General features: G+C 42.6%; 1 protein-coding gene across 1 annotated transcript; it reads left to right on the forward strand.

The window, feature by feature from the left end:
- Nucleotides 1–389: 389 nt before the first annotated feature.
- Nucleotides 390–21,869, forward strand: ssh3 (slingshot protein phosphatase 3). Its single transcript, XM_023989777.2, has 17 exons — nucleotides 390–542; nucleotides 1,033–1,203; nucleotides 7,041–7,078; nucleotides 8,505–8,694; nucleotides 10,352–10,467; nucleotides 11,809–11,877; nucleotides 17,644–17,709; nucleotides 17,924–18,106; nucleotides 18,196–18,289; nucleotides 18,670–18,798; nucleotides 19,392–19,438; nucleotides 19,552–19,698; nucleotides 20,009–20,209; nucleotides 20,283–20,466; nucleotides 20,588–20,698; nucleotides 20,825–20,923; nucleotides 21,003–21,869. Exons 2-17 carry the CDS (start codon nucleotides 1,156–1,158, stop codon nucleotides 21,195–21,197), a joined length of 1,917 nt encoding a protein of 638 aa, XP_023845545.1. The 5' UTR covers nucleotides 390–542; nucleotides 1,033–1,155; the 3' UTR covers nucleotides 21,198–21,869.
- Nucleotides 21,870–23,331: the final 1,462 nt, after the last annotated feature.

A 23,331-nucleotide genomic window follows, 5' to 3' on the forward strand; every position in this document is an offset into this window, starting at 1 on the left:
TGCCTTTACTGAATCCTGGGCATCCAACGTCCAATGAATGAATAAATAGATACTCATAATAAGATGATCAATATGAAATAAATAAAATCATCATCAGTGTTCTTGTTTGTTTGTGCAGTAGCACATGTAACAGTTAATGAGTTGGAAATCTGTCAATACAGTTTGTTATAGGCCTACAGCAGTTACGTAGTTATATAACAAGTATATGGTTTGTGGAAAGTAGCCTACACTATACATAACTAAAATAACCGGATTCGTGCAGATAACTCACAGAAGCAAAACAACCTAAATCAATAGCATATTCATCATAATAGAAATCTTGCCATTTCCCCTTTAAGAAAAGCAATCCTATATGCCCCTCCTTGTAGATTGCTTTTCTTTGCCGATGTCTTCCTTGTTCTATGAAATAGTAAACTCTCCATTAATTTGGATATCAGAGTGCCGAATAACTTTTGCCAACGCGAAGGATTAAAAAATACAAATATCCAAGCTCACTGCATGTGAGGGAGAAGCATCAGACGGAGGCAGTTTGTCGGAGGCAGGTAAAAGATGAACTTTTGCTCTATCTTTAACGTTATCCCTTTCACACTTGTTTTTAGTTAGCTAGCATGGATCAGTTGCCTAACAGCTTGTTGATTTGCAAACGATCAACAGAGCAGATTGTCCACTCAAACTGAGTTGATGCTTTACATGTTTTCCATATGACATCTAGCATATGAATTAACTTCATGCTCTAGTCTAGATTCTCAAATGTTGCTATTTTTCAGAAACGTCTAGTTAGTTAGCCACATTGTTTCATTGTAGCAACATTCTATTTATTTTGGAGATGTACGTTCGGCCGCAGTGCAGCGCGCATTCATTTCATCACCATACGTGGTCGTTGTGAAGGAATGCTTTGCATGTAACTACAATGGCATATCTTCCATCAATGCCTATAATGTTACGTGTCAATTTGTGTCTCCTCCACTATCCATTGTGTCTGCAGATAATGTATAAACTGGTATTTAATCATCAGCTCCAACTTCGTTCCAGATTTGTGTGAATACATCCTATACCCTCCACGCCCACACATTTGAGGGAAACCGCTGCTTCTCACTCGCCTCTTGTTTTGATCCGTGCGCGTGAAAAAACCGACCGACCGAGCGGTGCCTTGCCATGGCTCTTCTGACCCTGCATCGTTCGCCGTCCATCTCCACCGCTCCGGTGAGTTTCCCGCGAGCCCCACACATATCGCAATGCAGCTTTACAAGCCTTTTATTTTCCATGGCAGCGCCTTCACTTCACGTCATATAATGCTCTGTTTTACAGTGTGCGATTCGATACACTGGCCAAGCCTGCTATGGCCTATTATCCAGAATCCATTTGCTTTGGTTAATGAACAACAGTCTTTGCCTGAGGCTGTCCAATAACCTGCTTGGTGTATTCATTTGCGATGTCATCATCACAGCATTGTAGATTGTTGATAATGTAAAGGGTATTTGATGCTGTCTGGTAGCCAAGGCAGTGATTTGTATTGACAAGCAGAGATGACATATCTAAGTAGAGGGGCAAACATGCCATAAGCTGTGTGATATATCACAGCCCATAAGCTGTGTGATATATCACAGAGTATCTGCCTAACCCTCACCACCACACGGACAGTGTTTCAAATGATAACCTCACTCACTCACCCCCAGTCCTTATCGTGTCTCCTCTCACTCCCTCTCTGTGTTTCTCTTTAAACAGTTAGAGCAACTTTAACAGGCTAATTTAAACTGTTACTTCCAAGGCCTCGCTGGTATGTTACGAGTGTGTCACCTGATGTTTTGGCATTCTCACTTTTCTGTTCCCAGCTTCCCCGGACAGGCAGACATAACGTTGTCTTCCTCCGTCCCCCTGCATACTACTACTCTGTCATCTCTACTACTGTTAACTCATCTCTTCCTTTCAAACCCTCAACGCTCCTCTCCAGCCTACCCTCTACAATTTTTTGTGTGTGTCTGTCTGGACATGTCAGTTGAATAACAGGTATTSTGTGATGGCAAAAAAATACCATGATTTTTGGGGGGATTTTCATGAAATTTTATCCATAGAATGGTCCTTTGGAGGAAGGATTGTTGACATGTTTGACTTTTGGGCAGTTCCACTGTAACCGAATGATGATGACAACGACTTTTCACTTTAAAAGTACGACAAACAAAAACCATTGATTCCAAAGTTAAACAAACCATACAACTATGCAGAAGGACTAGTTTTAACAATTTCCAGTTCATTTAAAAACTAAAAAACATATTTACTCGAAGAACCGATGTAAAGTTTGGTAACACAATGACACTAAAATCTCCCTCAGTTTTATGTGACCACCTACCAGTTGTAGTTTGGACATCACATCACAGCACAGTAAAGTATAGTTCAATACATTACAGTAAATTATACTGTGCTCTAGTAATGTACTGAACTCTACTCTACTGGCATAACTTGTGAAACAGACATCTATGATTGGTTCAGATTTGGACTGACCAAATTTCAACTACTTTTCAACGTCCGGTGTGGGCATTTCCATGTAAAAAGCGCCATAAGCAATGTAATCCATAGAATGTTCCTTTTGGATACTTGACACAAATTTGACATTTATATCTAAAAGCATAGTTTAGAAATAATTAATGGAAGTTGGAATATTTTACATTTTGGCCTTACCCACGCCTCCTTTAAGACTCCATAATGTTTCATCTGAATCTGCCACAAAACTAAAATTGGTGTCRTATGAAGCTTTACCGCTTGCTCTGTAATATGAGGAGTATTTTGAGTTATGTAACAATTTTATAAAATGAATTCAAATCAAAATCAAATAAAAATGTATTTGTCACATACACATGGTTGGCAGATGTCAATGYGAGTGTWKCGAAATGCTTGTGCTTCTAGTTCTGACAGTGCAGTAATATCTAACAGGTAATCTAACAATCCCCCAACAACTACCTAATACACACAAGTCTAAAGGGGTGAATGTGTAAGTATGTAAGTATATGGATGAGCGATGTCCGAGCAGTATAGGCAAGGTGCAATAGATGGTATAAAATACAGTATATACATGTGATATGAGTAATGTAAGATATGTAAACATTATTTAGTGGCATTGTATAAAGTGACTAGTGATCATCCATTTTATTAAAGTGGCCAGTGGTTGGGTCTCAATGTAGGCAGCAGCCTCTCTCAGTTAGTGATTGCTGTTTAGCAGTCTGATGGCCTTGAGATTGAAAAACAGCTTCTGTCTCTCGGTTCCAGCTTTGCTGCACCTGTACTGACCTTGCCTTCTGGATGATAGCGGTGTGAACCGGTAGTGGCTCAGGTGGTTGATGTCCTTGATTAACTTTTTGGCCTTCCTATGACATCGGATGCTGTAGGTGTGATGGAGGGCAGGTAGTTTRCCCCYGGTAATGCTTTGTGCAGACCGTACCACCCTCTGGAGAGCCTTGTGGTGAAGTTGCCGTACCAGGCTGTGATACAGCCAGACAGGATGCTCTCGATTGTGCATCTGTAAAAGTTTGTCAGGGTTTTGGGTGATAAGCCAAATTTCTTCAGCCTCCTGAGGTTGAAGAGGCGCTGTTGCACCTTCTTCACCACACTGTCTGTGTGGGTGGACCATTTAATTTTGTCTGATGTGTATGCCGAGGAACTTAACTTTCCACCTTCTTCACTGCTGTCCCTTCGATGTAGATAAGGGGGTGCTCCCTCTGTTGTTTCCTGAAGTCCACAATCATCTCTTTTGTTTTGTTGACATTGAGTGAGAGGTTGTTTTCCTGACACCACACTCCGAGTGCCCTCACCACCTCCCTGTAGGCTGTCTCGTCGTTGTTGGTAATCAAGCCCACTACTGTTGTGTCGTCTGCAAACTTCCTGATTGAGTTGGAGGCATGCATGGCCACACAGTCGTGGGTGAACAGGGAGTACAGGAGKGGACTGAGCACGCACCCTTGTGGGGCCCCAGTGTTGAGGGTCAGCGAAGTGGAGATGTTGTTTCCTCCCTTCACCTCCTGGGGGCGGCCCATCAGTCCAGGACCCAATTGCACAGGTTGGGGTTGAGACCCAAGGCCTGCAGCTTGATGATGAGCTTGGAGGGTACTATGGTGTTGAATGCTGAGCTGTAGTCAAAGAACAGCATTCTTACATAGGTATTCCTTTTGTCCAGATGGGATATGGCGATTGTGTCGTATGTGTACYTGTTGGGGCGGTATGCAAACTGAAGTGGGTCTAGGGTGGCCGGTAAGGTGGAGGTGATATGATCCTTTGCTAGCCCCTCAAAGAACTTCATGATGACAGAAGTGAGTCCTACGGGGCGGTAGTCATTTAGTTCARTTATCTTTGCCTTCTTGGGTACAGAAACAATGGTAGCCATCTTGAAGCATGTCGGGACAACCGACTGGGATAGGGAGCAATTGAATATGTCCGTAAACACACCAGCCAGCTGGTCTGCGCATGCTCTGAGGACACGGCTAGGGATGCCGTCTGGGCCAGCAGCCTTGCGAGGGTTAACATGTTTAAATCCTTGTTAGCGGGCCACGACGGTGGCACTATGTTATCCTCAAAGCAGGCAAAGAAGGTGTTTAGTTTGTCTGGAAGCTTGACGTCCGTGACCAGACTGGATTTCTTTTTGTAGTCTGTGATTTCCTGTAGACCCTGCCACATACATACGTCTCGTGTCTGAGCCGTTGAATTGCGACTCCACCTTGTACCTGTACTGGCATTTCGCTTGTTTGATTGCCTTGCGAAGGGAATAACTAAACTTATATTGTCATATTCCCAGACCTCTTTCGATGGTTAAATGTGGTGGATCGCGCTTTCAGTTTTGTGTGAATGCCAGCATCCATTCATGGTTTCTGGTTAGGGTAGGTTTTAATAGTCACAGTGGATACAACATCTCCAATACACTTCTTTATAAACGCACTCACCGAGTCAGCGTATAGGTCGATGTTGTTCTCTGAGACTGACCGGAACATATTCCAGTCCTCGTGATCAAAACAATCTTGAAGCGTGGCTTCTGATTGGTCGGACCAGCGTTGAATGGTTCTCGTCACTGGTACATCCTGTTTTGAGTTTCTGCCTATAAAATGGTAGGAGCAAGATGGCGTCGTAGTCGGATTTGCATGAGGGCGGGCGGGGAAGGGCTTTGTATGCATCGCAGAAGTTAGAGTAGCAGTGGTCGAGGGTATTGCCCATGCGCATTGCGCAATCAATATGCTGGTAGWATTTTGGTAGCCTTGTTCTCAAATTTGCTTGGATTAAAAATGTGACTATTCATTAAYATAGAAAATATACACATTTTCATGAAGCAAATGTTTCTATATATTGTTGAACATAAGATACTCTACAGCGTATCAGTGTTCCAGAGTGAGATCTCTGTTACTTTTTGAGTTATGATCCAATTTGTAAGCGTTACCAACAGCCTGAATATAAAATTGGATTCAAAATGGTCGCCCTCTGTTGGTGATCTGCAGGATGTGCAATGATACAAGTAAAAGGAGGGCTGTGATTGGTTACATTGCCTACTATGCCAATTTCTCTGTTAAAAATGGGCCATAACTTTAAAAGTAGCAGAGATCCCACTCTGGAACCTTGATATGCCCGTAGTGTATATTATGTTCAAAAATATATTGAAAAATCTAAAATTACATATTTTGAATATTCGTGTTTATATTTTTCAATGTTAATAAATTAATGTACGAAAATTGTTATGGAAAGCAAAATACTACAGATTTTACAGAGCAAGCGATAAAGCTTCATACGACACCAATTTTAGTTTTGTGGCAGATTCAGATGAAACATTATGGAGTCTTAAAGGAGGCGTGGGTAAGGCCAAGATGTCATAAATATGCCAACTTTGATTAATTATTTCTCAATGATGCTTTTAGATATACATACATATGTCAACAATCCTTCCTCCAAAGAAACATTCTATGGAAGACATTTCGTGAAATTGTATTTTCCTGGTTTTGTGAGGAATCACCCTGATGTTACTGTCTCAAGTTTCACTCTCACACTGCTGAACCCTTGATACTGCAGCTACCCCTCCCTCATACATTCTGTTCTCACTTTTCCCTCCGTTTGTCTTTTCTGTTCCTCTGTTTCTTATTCTTTCTCTCCCTGTCTCCCTATCGTTGTAAATGCACATTTTACTCTTGATCCTGCTCATTCTTTCAGTACATGAACACTGAAATACCCACTTCTCGATGCCACATAACTGGTTTTAGATATGAAATAAATCCCTTATTAAATCTGAAGAGGGTTGTCACTCTGTAGTCAGCAGACTTCAATATGTGACACAAGATGGTATATTTAATAGATTGTAGATTGAAAAAGTAAATTGTTTATAGCCTGGGCCCAGATCTGTTTGTGCTCTTGCGTTCTACATTGCTGTCATTGTCAAGTGAAGTTTGGCATGACAATGATTTACAGGGAGTTGGCATGATGGCACAAAAAAAATTGTGCTAAGGCAGTGGCGGATGTCAAGCTCTCAATATCAAGTTTCGCATGGACCCCCTAGTCATTTCATGTTGGGCCCTATAATTTGTACACCGGACATCATTAGTCAATCGCGTTGTTTAACATGAAAAAAATGCGAAAAAGAACTCATGCTATTAGACACCTACAAGTGATTTGCATACAAAACATCCCAGTCATGGTTCTTTGTAATTATATATWTTTTTTTATCCCCAAATATTTGATGACAAATCTATTTGGTTCACATACCTCACTGAATAGTTACAATGTATTTTTTTGGGGGGGTGCAAAGATTGCTGGGACATAAGCAAATACTGTCCAATGGTATTATAGCAAGGATTTGGAGGCGTGGCTTATTGGGGTGCATGTCTTTCAGTTAGTTATTTTTGGCCACCTGTAAGTGTGAGTGTCTTTCCAGTTCATCTGGTCTGTTGACTTTGTTGCTCTTCTGATTTACGTTGGGGGTCCACTGATAAATCTAGCACGTGCATGTGACGATGTAGTTACGCCACTGGGCTAAGGAGTTTGTTAGTAAATTAATCATCTTTCATATCATTTTTTCTAAGGATGAAAGCATCCCAAGAAGAGGGAGACTTCAGAAAAGGTAGATTAGTGGGGTTTTTTGGGTTGTGAATTTAATTTGTATGTACATTGTATTCAGACCTTCCCCTTTTCCACATTTTGTTACATTACAGCCTTATTCTTAGATGTGTTTAATTTTTTTTTAAATCCTCATCGATCTATACACAATACCTCATAATGACAAAGCGAAAACAGGTTTTTAGAAATCTTTGCACATTTACTAAAAAAATTAAAAGCAGATACATTATTTACATAAGTTTTCAGACCCTTTGCTATGAGACTTGAAATTGAGCTCAGGTGCATCCTGTTTCCATTGATCATCCTTGAAATGTTTCTATAAACAGTTGACAGTGCATGTCAGAGCAGAAACCAAGCCATGAAGTTGAAGGAATTGTCCGTAGAGCTCCGAGACAGGATTGTGTCGAGGAACAGATCTGGGGAATGGTACCAAAACATTTCTGCAGCATTAGAGGTCCCCAAGAATACCTTGCGAAATGGAAGAAGTTTGGAACCAGCAAGACTCTTCCTAGAGCTGGCCGCCCAGCCAAACTGAGCAATTGGGGGAGAAGGACCTTGGCCAGGGAGGTGACCAAGAACCCGATTGTCACTCTGACAGAGCTCCCAGAGTTCCTCTGTGGAGATGGGAAAACCTTCCAGAAGGACAACCATCTCTGCAGCACTCCACCAATCAGGCCTTTGTTAGAGTGGCCAGACGGAAGCCACTCCTCACTAAAAGGCATTGACAGCCTGCTTGGAGTTTGCCAAAGGGCACCTAAAGGACTCTCAGACCATGAGAAACAAGATTCTCTGGTCTGATAAAACCAAGATTGAACTCTTCGGGCTGAATGCCAAGCATCACGTCTGGAGGAAACCAGGCACCATCCCAATGGTGAAGCATGGAGGTGGCAGCATCATGCTGTGGTGATGTTTTTAGGGACTGGGAAACTAGTCAGGATCGAGGGAAAGATTATCGGCGCAAAGTACAGACAGATCCTTGATGAAAACCTGCTCCAGAGCGCTCCGGACCTCCGACTGGGACGAAGGTTCACCTTCCAACAGGACAATGACCCTAATCACACAGCCAAGGCAATGCAAAACTGGCTTCGGGACAAGTCTCAATGTCCTTGAGTGGCCCAGCCAGAGTAAAGTGTCTGAAAACATATGTACATTTGATAATTCTGTTTTTAATATACATTTGTTTTGTTTTTTAAAAAGAAGAGAATTCTAAAAACCTGTTTTTCTTTGTCATTAAGGGGTATTGTGTGTAGATTGCTGAGGAAAAATAACAATTTGATCCATTTTAGAATAAGGCTGTAACGTAACAAAGTGGAAAAAGTCAAGGGGTCTGAATACTTTCCGAATGCACTGTAGTTTGGATGTTGTCATATGGAAGGCTGATTGCAAACATCTTTCAAAGTAATAATTCAGTCTTCCATCCTCCAAAACAGAGAGAGCTTTGCTCTGGTCAAAGGGGCCGTCCTTCTCCTGGAAGAGGGAGAGGGTGAGGGGCCACATGAAGAGATGTCGCCCAATCACTCCCCTTCACCTCTGAAGCTGGGGGGCGGAGCTTCAGACACACAGCACAGACAGCTGCACGCCATGGTGTCACTACTAAGACCAGAGGACACTATCAAACTGGTGAGACCTGTCAGCAGTCACATGTCCAGAGATAGAATGTATAGAATAAGCATATAATGGAAAGGACAGGCAGTGTGTGAAGAACTGGGTTTAAACTTGGGTCATCTGTAGTCTGCACACCACAAAGCTGTCTTAGTGCTTAGATAATGCCTGGGCATCAGCAAGTCTTCAGGTCTCAGGCAAGGTTACTCATCACTGTTGTGTGGTTCACCAAACCACCTTTTGTTACAATAGCATGACTAGAACAGGCGTGATGCCTGGAACACTCCGCAATGTAATGTTAAAAGCTTCTGCTAATGGGTCACATTCATGTAATGCGTTTCACTTAGTCTCAAAGTGCCTTTTTACATTATAGAGAGTATGGTAACTCACCCTTATACACCTCCAACATGTAACATCCTAGCCTGGTGGTCCCCGATCTGTTTGTGCTCTTGCCAACTCCATTACTCATTGTCAAACCAAACCTGTTTKGCATGACAAGGTATTGGCATGATAACACACCAGACTGGCACTCAGGCTAGTAACATCCACCTACACACACATATATATATATATACATATAAATACATATACATATACATATAGTGAACAAAAAGGACCAACGCATGTTGCGTTTTATATATCTTTCTTTCATGAGCTGAAATAAAAGATTCCAGAAATGTTCCATACGCACAAAAACCTTATTTCTCTCATTTTGTGCACAAACTTGTTTACATCCCTGTTAGTGGGCATGTCTACTTTGCTGAGATAATCCATCCACCTGACAGGTGTGGCATATCAAGAAGCGGATTAAACAGCATGAGCATTACACAGGTGCACCTTGTGCTGGGGACAACAAAAGGCCATTAAATGTGCAGTTTTGTCACACAACACAATGCCATAGATGCTTCAAGTTTTGAGGGTGTGTGCAATTGGCATGTTGACTGCAGCAATGTCACCAGAGCTGTTGGCAGAGAATTGAATGTTCATTTCTGTACCGTAAGCTGCCTCCAGCATCGCGTCGTAACTGACTTCAGTGGGCAAATGCTCACCTTCGATGGCCACTAACACACTGGAGAAGTGTGCTCTTAACGGATGAATCCCAGTTTCAACTGTACCGGGCAGATGGCAGACATGTGGGTGAGCGGTTTGCTGATGTCAACGTTGTGAACAGAGTGCCCCATTGTGTGCCCCAGACGTGTCTCACACTGAGCATGTTTGGGATGCTCTGGATCAACGTGTACGACAGCATATTACAGTTCCCGCCAATATCCAGCAAGTTCACACAGCCATTGAATAGGAGTGGGATAACAATCCACAGGCAACAATCAACAGCCAGATCAAGTCTATGTGAAGGAGATGTGTTGCGCTGCATGAGGCAAATGGTGGTCACACCAGATACTGACTGGTTTTCTGATCCAGGCCCCCTACTTTTTTTTTTTTTTAAAGGTACCTGTGGTCCCCAGTCATGTGAAATCCATAGATTATGGCCTAATGAATTTATTTCAATTTACTGATGTCCTTACTGAACTGTACCTCAGTAACATCTTTGAAATAGTTGTTTATTTTTGTTCAGTGTATAAATGCCCTTTACCCCTCTCTCAACCCTACCTGTACATGTCATCCCTTATCCTCTTTTCTCTCCTCCCCTCTCTCTCACCTCCACATCTCCATGCAGGCGGTGAGGTTGGAGTCAGTGAGTCCAGTCAGGGTACGGTATCTGATCATAGTCTCCACCTTCAGTAACAAACAGGAGAGTATTCTACTAGGGATGGACTTCCCCGACACAGACAGGTGTGTGCTGTTATCATTGTTTCAGTAGAGGTGTACAGCGGTTGCTGTTTTTACCTTAGACCTTTTGCTGGGCGGTATTCCGTATTTTACGATATACCGGTACTGATGCACGGACCGGTTTGGGTTTTTACTGTACCTTGTATAACGGTATTTGAATGTTTGGTTTGTTAAATGTGATGCGCAGTGTGTAACGTCCATTTTTATAGTTCACTACTTGAGTCAACTTGCTCCGCTCTCTCGCTCTCTCTCTCTCTCTCTCTCTCTCTATGCCGCTTTCCACACAGACCTAGCCCAACCTCCTGTCACTCAAGGAGCGCATTCGTTGTTCCTCGACCACGAGACACTTGCGTTCAGTCTGCATGGTCAATGCAGCAATGTTGATGACAATGATGCTGTTTTCACTTTTCTTCATAGCGTTCTATAATTACACTTAGTTTGCGTTTCTTACATCTACAAACAGCGCGTTTGTCTTAGCAAGTTGGGCCTAAATCTTGTTTGCCGCTAATCGCTAGTTAGTTAGCTGGCTAGCTAACTAATAAATGTACTAAGTCAGAGCTAATGTAATTAGCTATACAGCCTGATAATACCAGTGATGGTGTAGACCTAAATCAGTATGTTGTTTGTACAACCGTATCGTCTAAATCTAAGAGGAATATGCAAAGCATGAAAATGTTAGCTATACGAAGTAGCTAAGAGAAAACATTCAATGTAGCCAAAGATTATAGGGTCCCCTAGTGAACACTTATCAACACTTTGGTTCCTACCCTGTCACAATAACTCCTCCCTGGCATTTTCATTCATTGTCATATCAACCAACACTATATTCAAAGTGCCCACTATACTATTCTAACTATAGAATTAGAATAATCATTCTATTTCCATAATTCCAAAAGTGAACCCAAGTGTTTTTGCTCTAAATCGTAAGTGCAGTATWTGGTTAAAAATAATGTCTAGATTGTTTGCTCATATCTTGCAGCCCTACGTGGCAGTGTGGAAATGATCTCAAATGGATGCAGAAATTGTTGAATTTTTTTTGTTGTTGAATTGAACAGTATTAAACAATCGGTATAGAGAAAGACCCATTGAAATAATTTAGAATATACATGTTGCAACCCTAGGATTACACACTACTCAAAGCAAATTTACAACTTTTATTATTCAAAAACTTAAAATACTGTCATACAGTCCAATTTTAAAATACTGTGATATATTTTGGCCATTTCGCCCCGCCCTACCTTAGACCAGTCTAGACAATGACTTATGTTGATAGAAAATACATCTATTAAATGTTGCCAAATTTAAGACAAATGTATTAAAATGGTCTGTCTCTGTATCTTTCAGATGTCAGTGTACTATCGGTCTGGTTGTGCCGGTATGGAGCGACACACAAGTGTATCTGGACGGAGATGGGTAAGAGTTTAAAAACGTGTTGTGAGTGAAAGCGAAAGATGGAGGGGTGAACTGAAAGAGTGCAAGAGACAAATGAGGAAACTAGGAAGTAGCTAGCTGAGTCTGTGTCACAGCATGGTTGGCTTGGCATCTTGGTGGCTGGCCAGACATAGTAATACCAATGAGTAATCTCTTTCTGTTTATGTACTTGGATCATTCTGTTTCTGTCACTATGTCACCCCTTAGGGCAACACTTAAAACATCTGCATTCACTGCATAAGTACTTCCTAATCAAATCCAATAAAAATGTATTTGTCACATGTGCTGAATGCAACAAGTGCAGACTTTACAGTGAAATGTCTACTTACGAGCCATTTCCCAAAAATGCAGTTAAAAAGTAAGAAAATTAACAAATAGATAAAAAATAAAATAACAATAACAATGCTATATACAAGGAGCACCGGTACCGAGGTAGTTAGGGTGATTAAGGTAATATGTACCTGTATGTTTGGTTAGGTGATTGATTGATTGAAGTACATGTAGGTAGGAGGTGAGAAATAGAAATTCCGGGTAGCCATTTAATTAACTGTTCGCAGTCTTATGACTTTGGGGCAGATGTTCAGGAACCTTTAGGTCCCAGACTTGGCGCTCCGGTACCGCTTGCCGTGCGTTAGCAGAGTGAACGGACTGTGACTTGGGTGGTGGGAGTCTTTGACCCTTTTTAGAGCCTTCCTTTCACACCGCCTGGTATAGAGGTCTTGGATGGCAGGGCGCTCGGCCCAGTACGCAAGCAGTTGCCATACCAAGCGGTGATGCAGCCAGTCAAAGATGCTCTCAATGGCGCAGCTGTAGAACTTTTGAGGATCTGAGGGCCCATGCCAAATCTTTTCAGCCTCCTGAGGGGGATGAGGTGTTCTCTTCATGACTGTATTGGTGTGTTTGGACCATGATAGGTCCTTAGTGACGTGGACACCGAGTTCCCWGTTTGGAACTGCGAGGAGTAACAGCGTAACCTACGTTGCTAGCTACCATGACAAAGACCAAAGCCGGCGGGAGTACCGTTGAGGACAGTGATGTGTCTATCACACGTGAAGGATCTTTTAAACGAATAAAAACAGTTATACAAGCAGTTGTTACAACATCAAGAAATTAGCTTCAAGTGTTTTTGTCCAAATACTGGTGGATTCAACTAATAAAATAATGGATAACTTGACCAGAGAGGTCCAGGACCTGAAGAACAGTTTGCAGTTCTCCCAGGGTCAGCTCGGTGAGTTCAAACAGGAGAATGGCAAGAGCACAGCAATCTGTAAGTCATTGAGGACATCATAACAATGACTGATAAATCAGAAATATCAAGGGACAATCGAGGTGGAACATGGTTGAGGATGGAATTGCAGAATCTCCACATGAGACCTGGACGGAGTCTGAGGACAAAGTGAGGGAAATTATCTCTGAAAAATGGAAGATGGACCACAGGAAGATTGAGGTGGAGCGCCCCCACAGGACTGTAAAACCCACCAAGTTTGTGAGGTTCAAGRACAAGGTAGCTGTTCTGGAAAGAGCCAAGAACTTGAGAGGAACGTATATTTTCCTCAACAAGGACTATCCTGAAGATGCTCACCAGAAGAGGAAAGAATTTACCCCAGCCATGAAAGCTGCCAGGGCACTTGGGGACATTTGCTTACATCCTTTATGACAGGCTCATTGTCCACCCTCCCTTCCAGAAGCCTGGAAGGGATGAAAGCCAAGCCTATGGGTTCGTAGCTTCAACCCCACAGCGCACACACACACCAATTGATTAATGGACTACTGAATTTGTAGTTTTCTTGTTTTGTTTGCCCTTTTCAGTATTATGTCTATCTCTGATAAGCTACCCAGCAAAGGGCTGAAAATATATGTTGCCTTAGAAACAAAGTTCATGAAATCAATAACTTGCTAACATCAGATAACATTAATATATTAGCCATTTCTGAGACTCCCTTAGATAATTAATTTGATGATACGGCAGTAGCAATACAAGGCTATAACATCTATAGAAGAGACCGAAATGGTTATGAGGAAGGTGTTGCTGTATATATTCAGAGCCATATCCCTGTAATGCTTAGAGAAGATCTTATGTCAAGTGTTGTTGAAGTGTTGTGGTTGCAGGTTCACTTGGCACATCTAAAGCCTTTTCTTTTGGGGTGTTGCTATAGGCCAGCAAGTGCGAACAGTTAGTATCTAAGTGTGAAATGCTTGATAGTGCATGTGATGTAAACAGAGAGGTCTACTTTCTTGCGGACCTGAAATATTGACTGGTTTTCATCAAGCTGTCTGCTCAAGAGGAAGCTTCCTACTGTAACCAGTGCCTGTAACCTGATTCAGATTATTAATCAACCTACCAGCGTGTTTACAAACACTACAGGAACAAGATCATCCACATGTATCGATCACATTTCTACTAATACTGTAGAACTTTGTTCTAAAGCTGTAGTACCCATTGGACTCAGTGATCAGTGTAGTGGCTATATCCAGGAAAGCCAAAGTTCCAACAGCTGGGCCAAAAATAGTGTATAAGAGATCATACAAAAKATTTTGCTGTGACTCTTATGTGGATGTTTGTTGGTATGATGTGATTAATAAGGAACATCCAGGTCCTGCACTTGATGAATGTACGCGATTGCTTCTTCCAATTATTAAAAAAACATTCACCGGTTAAGAAACTGACTGTTAGAACTGTTAAGGCTCCATGGACTGAGGAATCGAAAAACTGTATGGTTGAAGAGATGGGACAAAAGGAGTGGCTAATAAGTCTGACTGCACATCTGATTTACTGAAAATTAAGAAATTGTGTGTCTAAACCCAACAAAAATAATAAACTGTATTATGAAGCTAAAATCAATGATATAAAGAATGATGGGAAAAAATTGGAGTACTTTAAATGAAGTTATGGGTAGAAAGACATTCATCTCCATCTTTCATCGAATCAGATGGCTTATTCATCACAAAACCATTTGATGTTGCCAATTATTTTAATGACTACTTCATTGTCAGTGGGCAAACTTAGGCAGGAAATGCCAACAACGAACAGTGAGCGATCCAATTCATGCATTAAAAAAAACAAATGATGAAAGAAAAGCATTGCAAATTTGAATTTTGTAAAGTTAGTGTGACAAACCTCCTGGCATTGACAACTTAGATGGAAAGCTACTGAGGGTGGTAGCTGACTCTATAGTCACTCCTATCTGTCATGTCTTTAATCTGAGCCTAGAGGAGTCTTTGTTCTCAGGCCTGGAGGGAAGCCAAAGTAATTCCGCTACCCAAGAGTGGTAAAGCAGCCTTTACTGGTTCTAACAGCAGACCTATAAGCTTGCTGCCAGCTCTTAGCGAACTGTTGGGAAAAAATCGTGTTTGACCAAATACAATGCTATTTCTCTGTAAAGGAATTAAAAAAGACTTTCAGCATGCTTATAGAGAAGGGCACTCACAAATGACTGATGGTTGGTTGAAAGAAATTTATAATAAGAAGATTGTGGGAGCTGTACTGTTAGATTTCAGTGCAGCCTTTGACATTATTGACCATAACCTGTTGGTGAAAAAACTTGTGTTATGGCTTTTCAACCTCTGCCATAATGTGGATTCAGAGCGATCTATCTAATATAACTCAAAGGGTTTTCTTTAATGGACGCTTCTCTAATGTCAAACATGTAAAGTATGGTGTACTGCAGGGCAGCTCTCTAGGCCCTCTACTCTTTTCTATTTTTACCAATGACCTGCCACTGGCATTAAACAAAGCATGTGTGTCCATGTATGCTGATGATTCAACCATATATTCATCAGCAACCACAGCTAATGAAGTCACTGAAACCTTTAACAAAGATTTGCAGTCTGTTTTGGAATGGTGGCCAGTAATAAACTGGTCCTAAACATTTCTAAAGCTATGATCATTGCATTTGGTACAAATCAAGTTTGTACTCGTCAGTCTATTCTTGTTCTGAGAAATGAAGGCTATTCCATGCGAGAGATTGCTGAGAAACTGAGGATCTGGTACAACACTGTGCACTACTCCCTTCACAGAACAGCACAAACTGTCTCTAACCAGAATAAAAAGAGGAGTGGGAGGCCCCGGTGCACAACTGAGCAAGAGGACAAGTACATTAGTGTCTAGTTTGAGAAACAGACACCTCACAAGTCCTCAACTGGCAGCTTCATTAAATAGTACCCGCAAAACACCAGTCTCAACGTCAACAGTGAAGAGGTGACTCCGGGATGGTGGCCTTCTAGGCAGAGTTCCTCTGTCCAGTGTCTGTGTTCTTTTGCCCATCTTAATCTTTTCTTTTTATTGGCCAGTCTGAGATATGGCTTTTTCTTTGCAACTCTGCCTAGAAGGCCAGCATCCCGGAGTCGGAACACAGGAGTGATGGTTGCTGATAATGGGCCTCTTTACGCCTATGTAGATATTCCATAAAAAATCTGCAGTTTCCAGCTACAATAGTCATTTACAACATTAACAATGTCTACGCTGTATTTCTGATCAATTTGATGTTATTTTAATGGACAAAAAAATTGCTTTTCTTTCAAAAACAAGGACATTTCTAAGTGACCCCGAACTTGTGAACGGTAGTGTAGGTAAAATGGATTTGCAGTAAAATCCCTGGCCACTAGGAGCGCTGCATCTGGGTGAGCATTTTCTTCTTTGCATATGGCCAAATATAGCTTGTTGAGTGAGGTCTTAGTGCCAGCATCAGTTTGTGGTGGTAAATGGACAGCTATGAAAAATATAGATGACAACTCTTTTGGTAAGTAGTGTGGTCTACAGCGTATCATGAGGTAATCTAACTCCAGCAAGCAGAACCTTCCTTAATATTAGAAATCACCTACCCACCAACTGCTGTTGACCAAGAGACAAACTCCCACTCCCGTCAGATTACCGGACGCAGCTGTTCTGTCCTACTGATGTATAGAAAACCAACTAGATTTATATTTTCCATGTCCTTGTTCAGTGGCGACTCAGTGAAACATAGGCTATTACAGTTCTAGAGATCACGTTGGTGTTCGCCAATAGAACAGAGGCTAATGGTGACTTATCCACTCGCCGTCGCAGTTTCGTTAGATATCCTGCACAGGGACCTCTGTAGCTCCGCCTCCTCCCAGTGACCTGGGCCTAGTTTGGGATGAGCATTATGTCCTTCGCCTCCGATTCTTTGAAATAGAACTCCTCATCCAAGTTGAGGTTAGTAATCGTTGTATTCATGTCCAGAAGCTCTTTTTGGTCATATGAATAGATGGCCGAAACATTATGTACAAAGATTTTTAGGATCAGCGCAAAGAAACACAAAATAGCACAGTTGGTCTGGGGCCCGTAAAACGGCGGCCCTCCGGCGCCATTATTCCAATAGTTTTAAGCGTTGACTATAAAGTTTATGTAGAGCTTTTGGCTGTTCTGGTGTGTGGTGGGAATTTGTTGCGTCGTTGACCCGGGTGTGCAGCAGTGTCGGCTCAAGGGAGAAGATTCTGTTTACCACAGATCTAGGATCAGATTACTCCAATCTTTACCCAGGAAAAAGAAACCGCATTAAGTTGATGTTGTAGCCCTGTCTTGTTCTGTGTAGAGGTAATAGGGCTCACATGCTGTCTCTGTGATGTCTCTGTCACACCATGACTCTCTCACACCCACTGACTGGGTGTCTGCCATTAGCAGGATCATACCTTCACACTGCAATGATCCTCTCTCTCTCACACACACACCATCTGTCTTGCACTCTTTCTCTCTCTCAATCTCCCTCCCCTTTTTTTCCACCTTCTCAGTGGTTTCAGTGTCACATCGGCAGAAAAGACAAGAATCTTCAAGCCTGTTTCCATACAGACTATGTGGTAGGTTTTATTCAATTCTGTTTCCTTACAGACTGTGGTCGGTTGAATATTGTCTGACATACAGTAAACACACACATACGATACTCCCTTTCAGTACTGTAATAGAATGACCTAAAACCTCTACGCTTTCGTCCATAATGGCCTTGTCTGAATTTGCGTCTTTTGCCTCCTTCCACTGTGTAGACCCTGATGTGTGTGTCTCCGCTGTCCCCAGGTCAGTGCTGCAGGCGCTGCATGGCTGCTGCGAGCGGGCAGTGAAGGGGGCAGTGATCCCAGGCTGTGGGCTGGACTGGGCCCAATACTACTACGGTCATGTGGAGTCTGACCGTCTCTGTCTCAACGAGTGGGGAGCCATGACGGGCCTGGAGTCAGTCAGGAGGGACAGCGCCGGGCAGAGGTGTGTGTGTGTGTGTGTGTGTGTCAGCTAGATGTGGAAGGGGATGCAGGTAGTCATACTCTGTCTCTCTCTGTCTTGTCTGTATGCAGCTCGACAGAGAGGGTGTCTGTGGAGCGGCAGATCAAAGAGGAGCTCAGAGACATCATGAGAACAGAAGACCTAGAGAATATCACCTCCAAACAGGTACCACGGAGAGAGACCGATGGAGATGGAATATAATATCCATAATACATTTCATGAAGTAAGCCCGATACTTGTCATGGTCACAGGCGAACGGAATAGTTGCCAATGAAATGCAACCGAAGTAGATCACTTGATAGAATTGATCATAATTCATCTGGTAGTGTACAGGGAGTCTACGGTCTACAGTCTGACCGAAATGACTTGTAGAGTCTGTGTCCGTATCTATGACACCTTACCTCTAACACAAGCCATTTTAAACCGGTCAAGTCAGAACCAGAGCTCAATGGTTTAGTTTAACCTCATGGGTGGATTGAATGCTCATTGGGAGCAAACATGGCGTCGTGCTGTTGTTCGGTTGGCCATCCTCCTCCTTTCTCCAGGTCCGCAGTGCCCTGGAGACCAGGATAGGCGTGGACATGAAGAACTACAAGGAATACATCGACAACGAGATGATGGTCACCATGGCGCAGATGGACAAGCCCTCCAAAATATTTGACTACTTGTTCCTGGTGAGTCCCATCTGACCCTTTTAATACGGTCACCTTTGACCTATGCCACACAGCAGTAGCCCCTAACCACAGATCTGATCAGCTTACCCGATCCCAAATCCCTAACCTTGATCATGAGGAGCGGTAAAAAGTACTGTACCTCCATTCATTTCGATGGGTTGCTTTAGACTCGTCTCCTGACACTTGTTGGGGTCGTAGAGTGGTCATATTCTAGGCCAAACCTTTCGAAATGCTTCAGACGTTTTTGTGAGAAGACCGATTTTTCAGGATTTCTCCTGGTCTGATGAACAGCGTTGTAGCTCTGCCACTTTCCACCACAGATGCAGAAGGGTGACAGATCTCTAGTTTAAACTGACAGATTTTGTTGGGGATTTTTTTAAATTATGTTACTTAGATTGACGCACCGGTGCATCAATGGACTCTAGGGGATTTAAGTTGCGAAATCTCCTCAGGGATGATCAACACAGGAAGTGTGCTGTAGCCAAGAGTCGGTCACATGACTCGAGCCTAGTGTTTACAGCTGGTAAATAGAAAGCTCTGACCCTCTCCTCTCCAGGCTGGTGAATTAGGCTCTGTGTGTCTCTGTCTTTTAGGGCTCTGAGTGGAATGCTGCCAACTTTGAGGAGCTACAGAAAAACAAGTAAACCTTCAATTTACTGCGTGTGTGTGTGTACGCTTGCTATTGACTTGTATAAGGTGCGTAAGCAAACCAATGTGTTGTTGCTGGGTAACTGTCTGCCAATGACATTGCAGTGTGGGCTACATCCTGAACGTGACGCGGGAGATTGACAACTTCTTCCCAGAATCCTTCAGCTACATGAATATCAGAGTGTACGACGTGGAGGCTACAGACCTGCTGTCACACTGGAAAGACACATACTCCTTCATCAACACAGCCAGGTAGTCACACCCTCCTCTCACTCCTAGACCTTCTCCCTGCATTGCACTGTAATGATATGGATTTTAAGTCGATCAGTCTATTCTAGAACATTGTGGGAATTATTATTTAACCTTTATTTAACTAGGCAAGTCAGTGAAGAACAGTGGGTTAACTGCCTGTTCAGGGGCAGAACGACAGATTTGTACCTTGTCAGCTCGGGGATTTGAACTTGCAACCTGTCGGTTACTAGTCCAACGCTCTAACCACTAGGCTACGGCACTGTTCATTTTAGTCACACAATGATAACACATCCTCCTCACCCCCCCATAGGCAGAGTGGCCAGGCGGTGCTAGTGCACTGTAAGATGGGTGTGTCTCGCTCTGGTTCCACGGTGGTGGCCTACGCCATGAAGCAGCAGCGCTGGCCCCTGGAGGTGGCTCTGTCCTACGTCACGGAACGCAGGCCCATCGTCCAGCCCAACGACGGCTTCATGAAGCAGCTCCACACCTACAGCGGCATCCTCAACGCCAGGTTAATTAACGTGGGTGTGTGTGTGTGTTTTAACCTAACATCGCCTGTATGTTTACTGTACCCTCCATTCCAGTCAGCAGCGCCACAGCGCTCTCTGGAGGTGGAAGTCACGGGCAGAGAAGGAGCAGCGAAAGATTGAGAGAGCGCAGTCTGCTGCTTCACACAGCAATGAGGAGGAGGAGAGCGAAGAGAGCGAGGAGGAAGAGGAAGAAGAGGAAGAGTTGGAGAGTTCAGATGAAGTTGAAATAGAGATGAAGGTTATGAAATATTTATGGTTAGGATGATATTGTCAAGATCCAGATGAATTTTATTTTGTGCAATTTTATTATATTTTAATTATTTGAAGCAATCAGAAATCTCTGTCCCTCTCTTGACCAGGTATTTGAAGAGCCTGCCCACATGTCTGAGACTGACCCAGAAGCTCCACCCACAGAACCGGCTGCTCCATCCACGGAACCGTCTGTACCCAATCCCTTCATCACTGTACAGGTGGGCGACCTCTCTCACAAGTGTAGTGACATGACAGTACCTTCTTTAACATTTGTATTACACTGAATCAATGTCAAAACCAACCTGTTTATCCATCTCTAATACCCTCCCTCCCATCCTCTCTAGGTGGCTTCTCACAGCCCCAGTCGCAGTGGCAGGATGAACCTCTTCTCTCTCATGCAGTCCATCAACGAACTGGAAGACGAGGACCTAAGGAATGAACAGGTAAGAGAGGTAAAAGACGGGGAAGGGTAGAGAAGAAAGGGCAACAGTTTTTCTTAACCTTTATCATTCGCTGGCGTAGATTGCCAACAGTCACCGGAGGTCTCCGGGGCAACGGAGGCGGAGTTATAGACGGAAAGGCCTCATGCATCAGAGGGCCCATGTGGACTTTTCACCTGAGCCAAGCCGCCTATCAGGACTCAGAAAACTGGAAGAGGCGGAGCCAAGCAAACCTGAGACCGGGGAAGGAGATGCCAAGACAACAGAGGTGCGATAAAGAGGAACAGAAGACGAGGCGGCGGGAGAGGGGATGGAGAATGAGAAGCCTAGAGGAGACACTAATAGGAAGAGATTAAATGTTCTGCCAACTTTCAAGCTATAAACATGAAAGAATTACCCTAATATAGTTATAGACATCAGACCTTAGACTCCAACTATCATCATTATATTATAGATTATTTARCAGTCATGCATTTTGCACAATATTTCTTGTTTGGTTCTTTGAATGTAGTGGTCACCAACCGATCGATCACGATTGACTGGTTGATCTCCAAGCCATTCTAGTCGATCACCAAACACTGTAGAAAAACAACGATAAGGCCTTGGATTCCTTTTTTTCCCCCTTTTTTTTTTCTCCCTCTAGCACTTTTGACAGTAGGTGCACTTGATTCAGCAGCCCGAGCGCCGGGAAGGTAAAGTGTTCACATTTTTAACCATTTCATGTGTCTGAAGGTAGAACTCCACTTACTCGGCAGGCCCAGAGAGCAAATCAAGTGCAGCTATAGGCCTACCGCTGGCCAATCGTATAGCTCAGATCACCGTGTCTGCAGTTTCCTCGCGCCATAGACTGTAAAAAGAAGCCTCGAACCCACAGCAAAGTTGATAATGTGAGATTTAAAAACTTTTCAAACCATGACTAGAGGGACTCAACGAATACAGCAAAGAGCTGCTGTTTGAATGAGTATGGGCTCATTGTAATGGAATAAATGGAATGGTATCAAACACATGGAAAACAAATGTTTGACTCTGTGCCATTCCAGCCATTACAATGAGCTCATACTCCTATAACTCTTCCCACCAGCCTCCACTGCTGTCAACACTTTGTTCAACCGTTTTATAAGACATAAGAATGCGTGTTTCGATAAGCTTGCGTTATTTTCTACTTGTCTTTTTTAATATAGAGGAATATTTCACTTTCTCTGGTCAACATGAATTGGTGCTTGAGGCTGAAATAATGCAGTGCGACTTAAATTTCCCATCAGATGGATTAAGACTGTGTCCCTTTTTCTCAGCGGAGAGAGGGTCCGCTGCTCCCTTCCTCCCCTCAGACTAACCATCAGAAACAGGCCATCAGTCCAGTAAAACAAAAAATATATATATATATAATGCTCACTTAGCTGTGCCTCATAAGTAAAACAACAAATTATATATTATCAGTGTGATCATATACCTACAATGTTGAAATATAATTTAAAAAATGGTCTGAGAAGAACAACATTGGCTGGGCAATTCAAGGGTAGGCAATATGCAGTGATAATGTTTTGGGCCTATAGCCTACTGCACAAACGTCATTGCTACAGAACTGTGTTTAATTGGTCGTTGCATAGGCAAATGTTTTTGTTATCTGAGCGGTAGATCTCGGCTTGCATTTTGACTCAAAGGTTGGTGACCTGTGTTAATGTATCACTGTTCACCAAACCATTTACACGCAATTGGTAGTGATGGCTCATTGTTTTAATGACACCAATATGTGTATGACAAAAACGTTGTGTTTCTGGTTAGACTTACCTACGGTCCATAGAAGTTGGAATGTATGTACATTTTTCTTCTGTATTTCAGTACGTATCATACCACATGCATATGTGGAGTTTGCCCGCCCTCTCTCTCCTCAGGGCATATCTATGGTTTAATGATATCTATGCAATGATTCCTTAAATTCACAGAGAAGACAGACATTAGAGGCTGTGTGCTGCCAATTGGGATTATTGTATGCATTAAGTGCCATTCTCTATTCCTTTATTAGATTTTTAATTACACACATACCATATCTTTTTAAAGTTTATGAAGATTGCATGGTAATATATGATCAATTTTCTCAGATGTTTCAAAATAGCGGGTCATTCAAAAGTATTAACAACTGGGAGATATAATATTGAGTGACTGTTTTAAACTGTTATTCTGGACTAATCCAAAGGCACCAAACTGTGTGCCAATGTGTTCCTCTGTGCCAATCAACGTTGTCCTTGAGTTAATCTCAAGACTAAATATTTACTGAGGAKCTTTAGAAAACTTCTACCATTTAAAAAAAAATCTTGGGTGTTCAATTTATTTGATATGTTTATTTCTTTGTCACACTGTCATTCCACAAATAGCCTTGCTGTATGAGTGCCTTGGACGTGGGACAAATTACC

This window comes from Salvelinus sp. IW2-2015, linkage group LG6.2, assembly GCF_002910315.2.
Source record: "Salvelinus sp. IW2-2015 linkage group LG6.2, ASM291031v2, whole genome shotgun sequence".
Taxonomy (NCBI): domain Eukaryota; kingdom Metazoa; phylum Chordata; class Actinopteri; order Salmoniformes; family Salmonidae; genus Salvelinus; species Salvelinus sp. IW2-2015.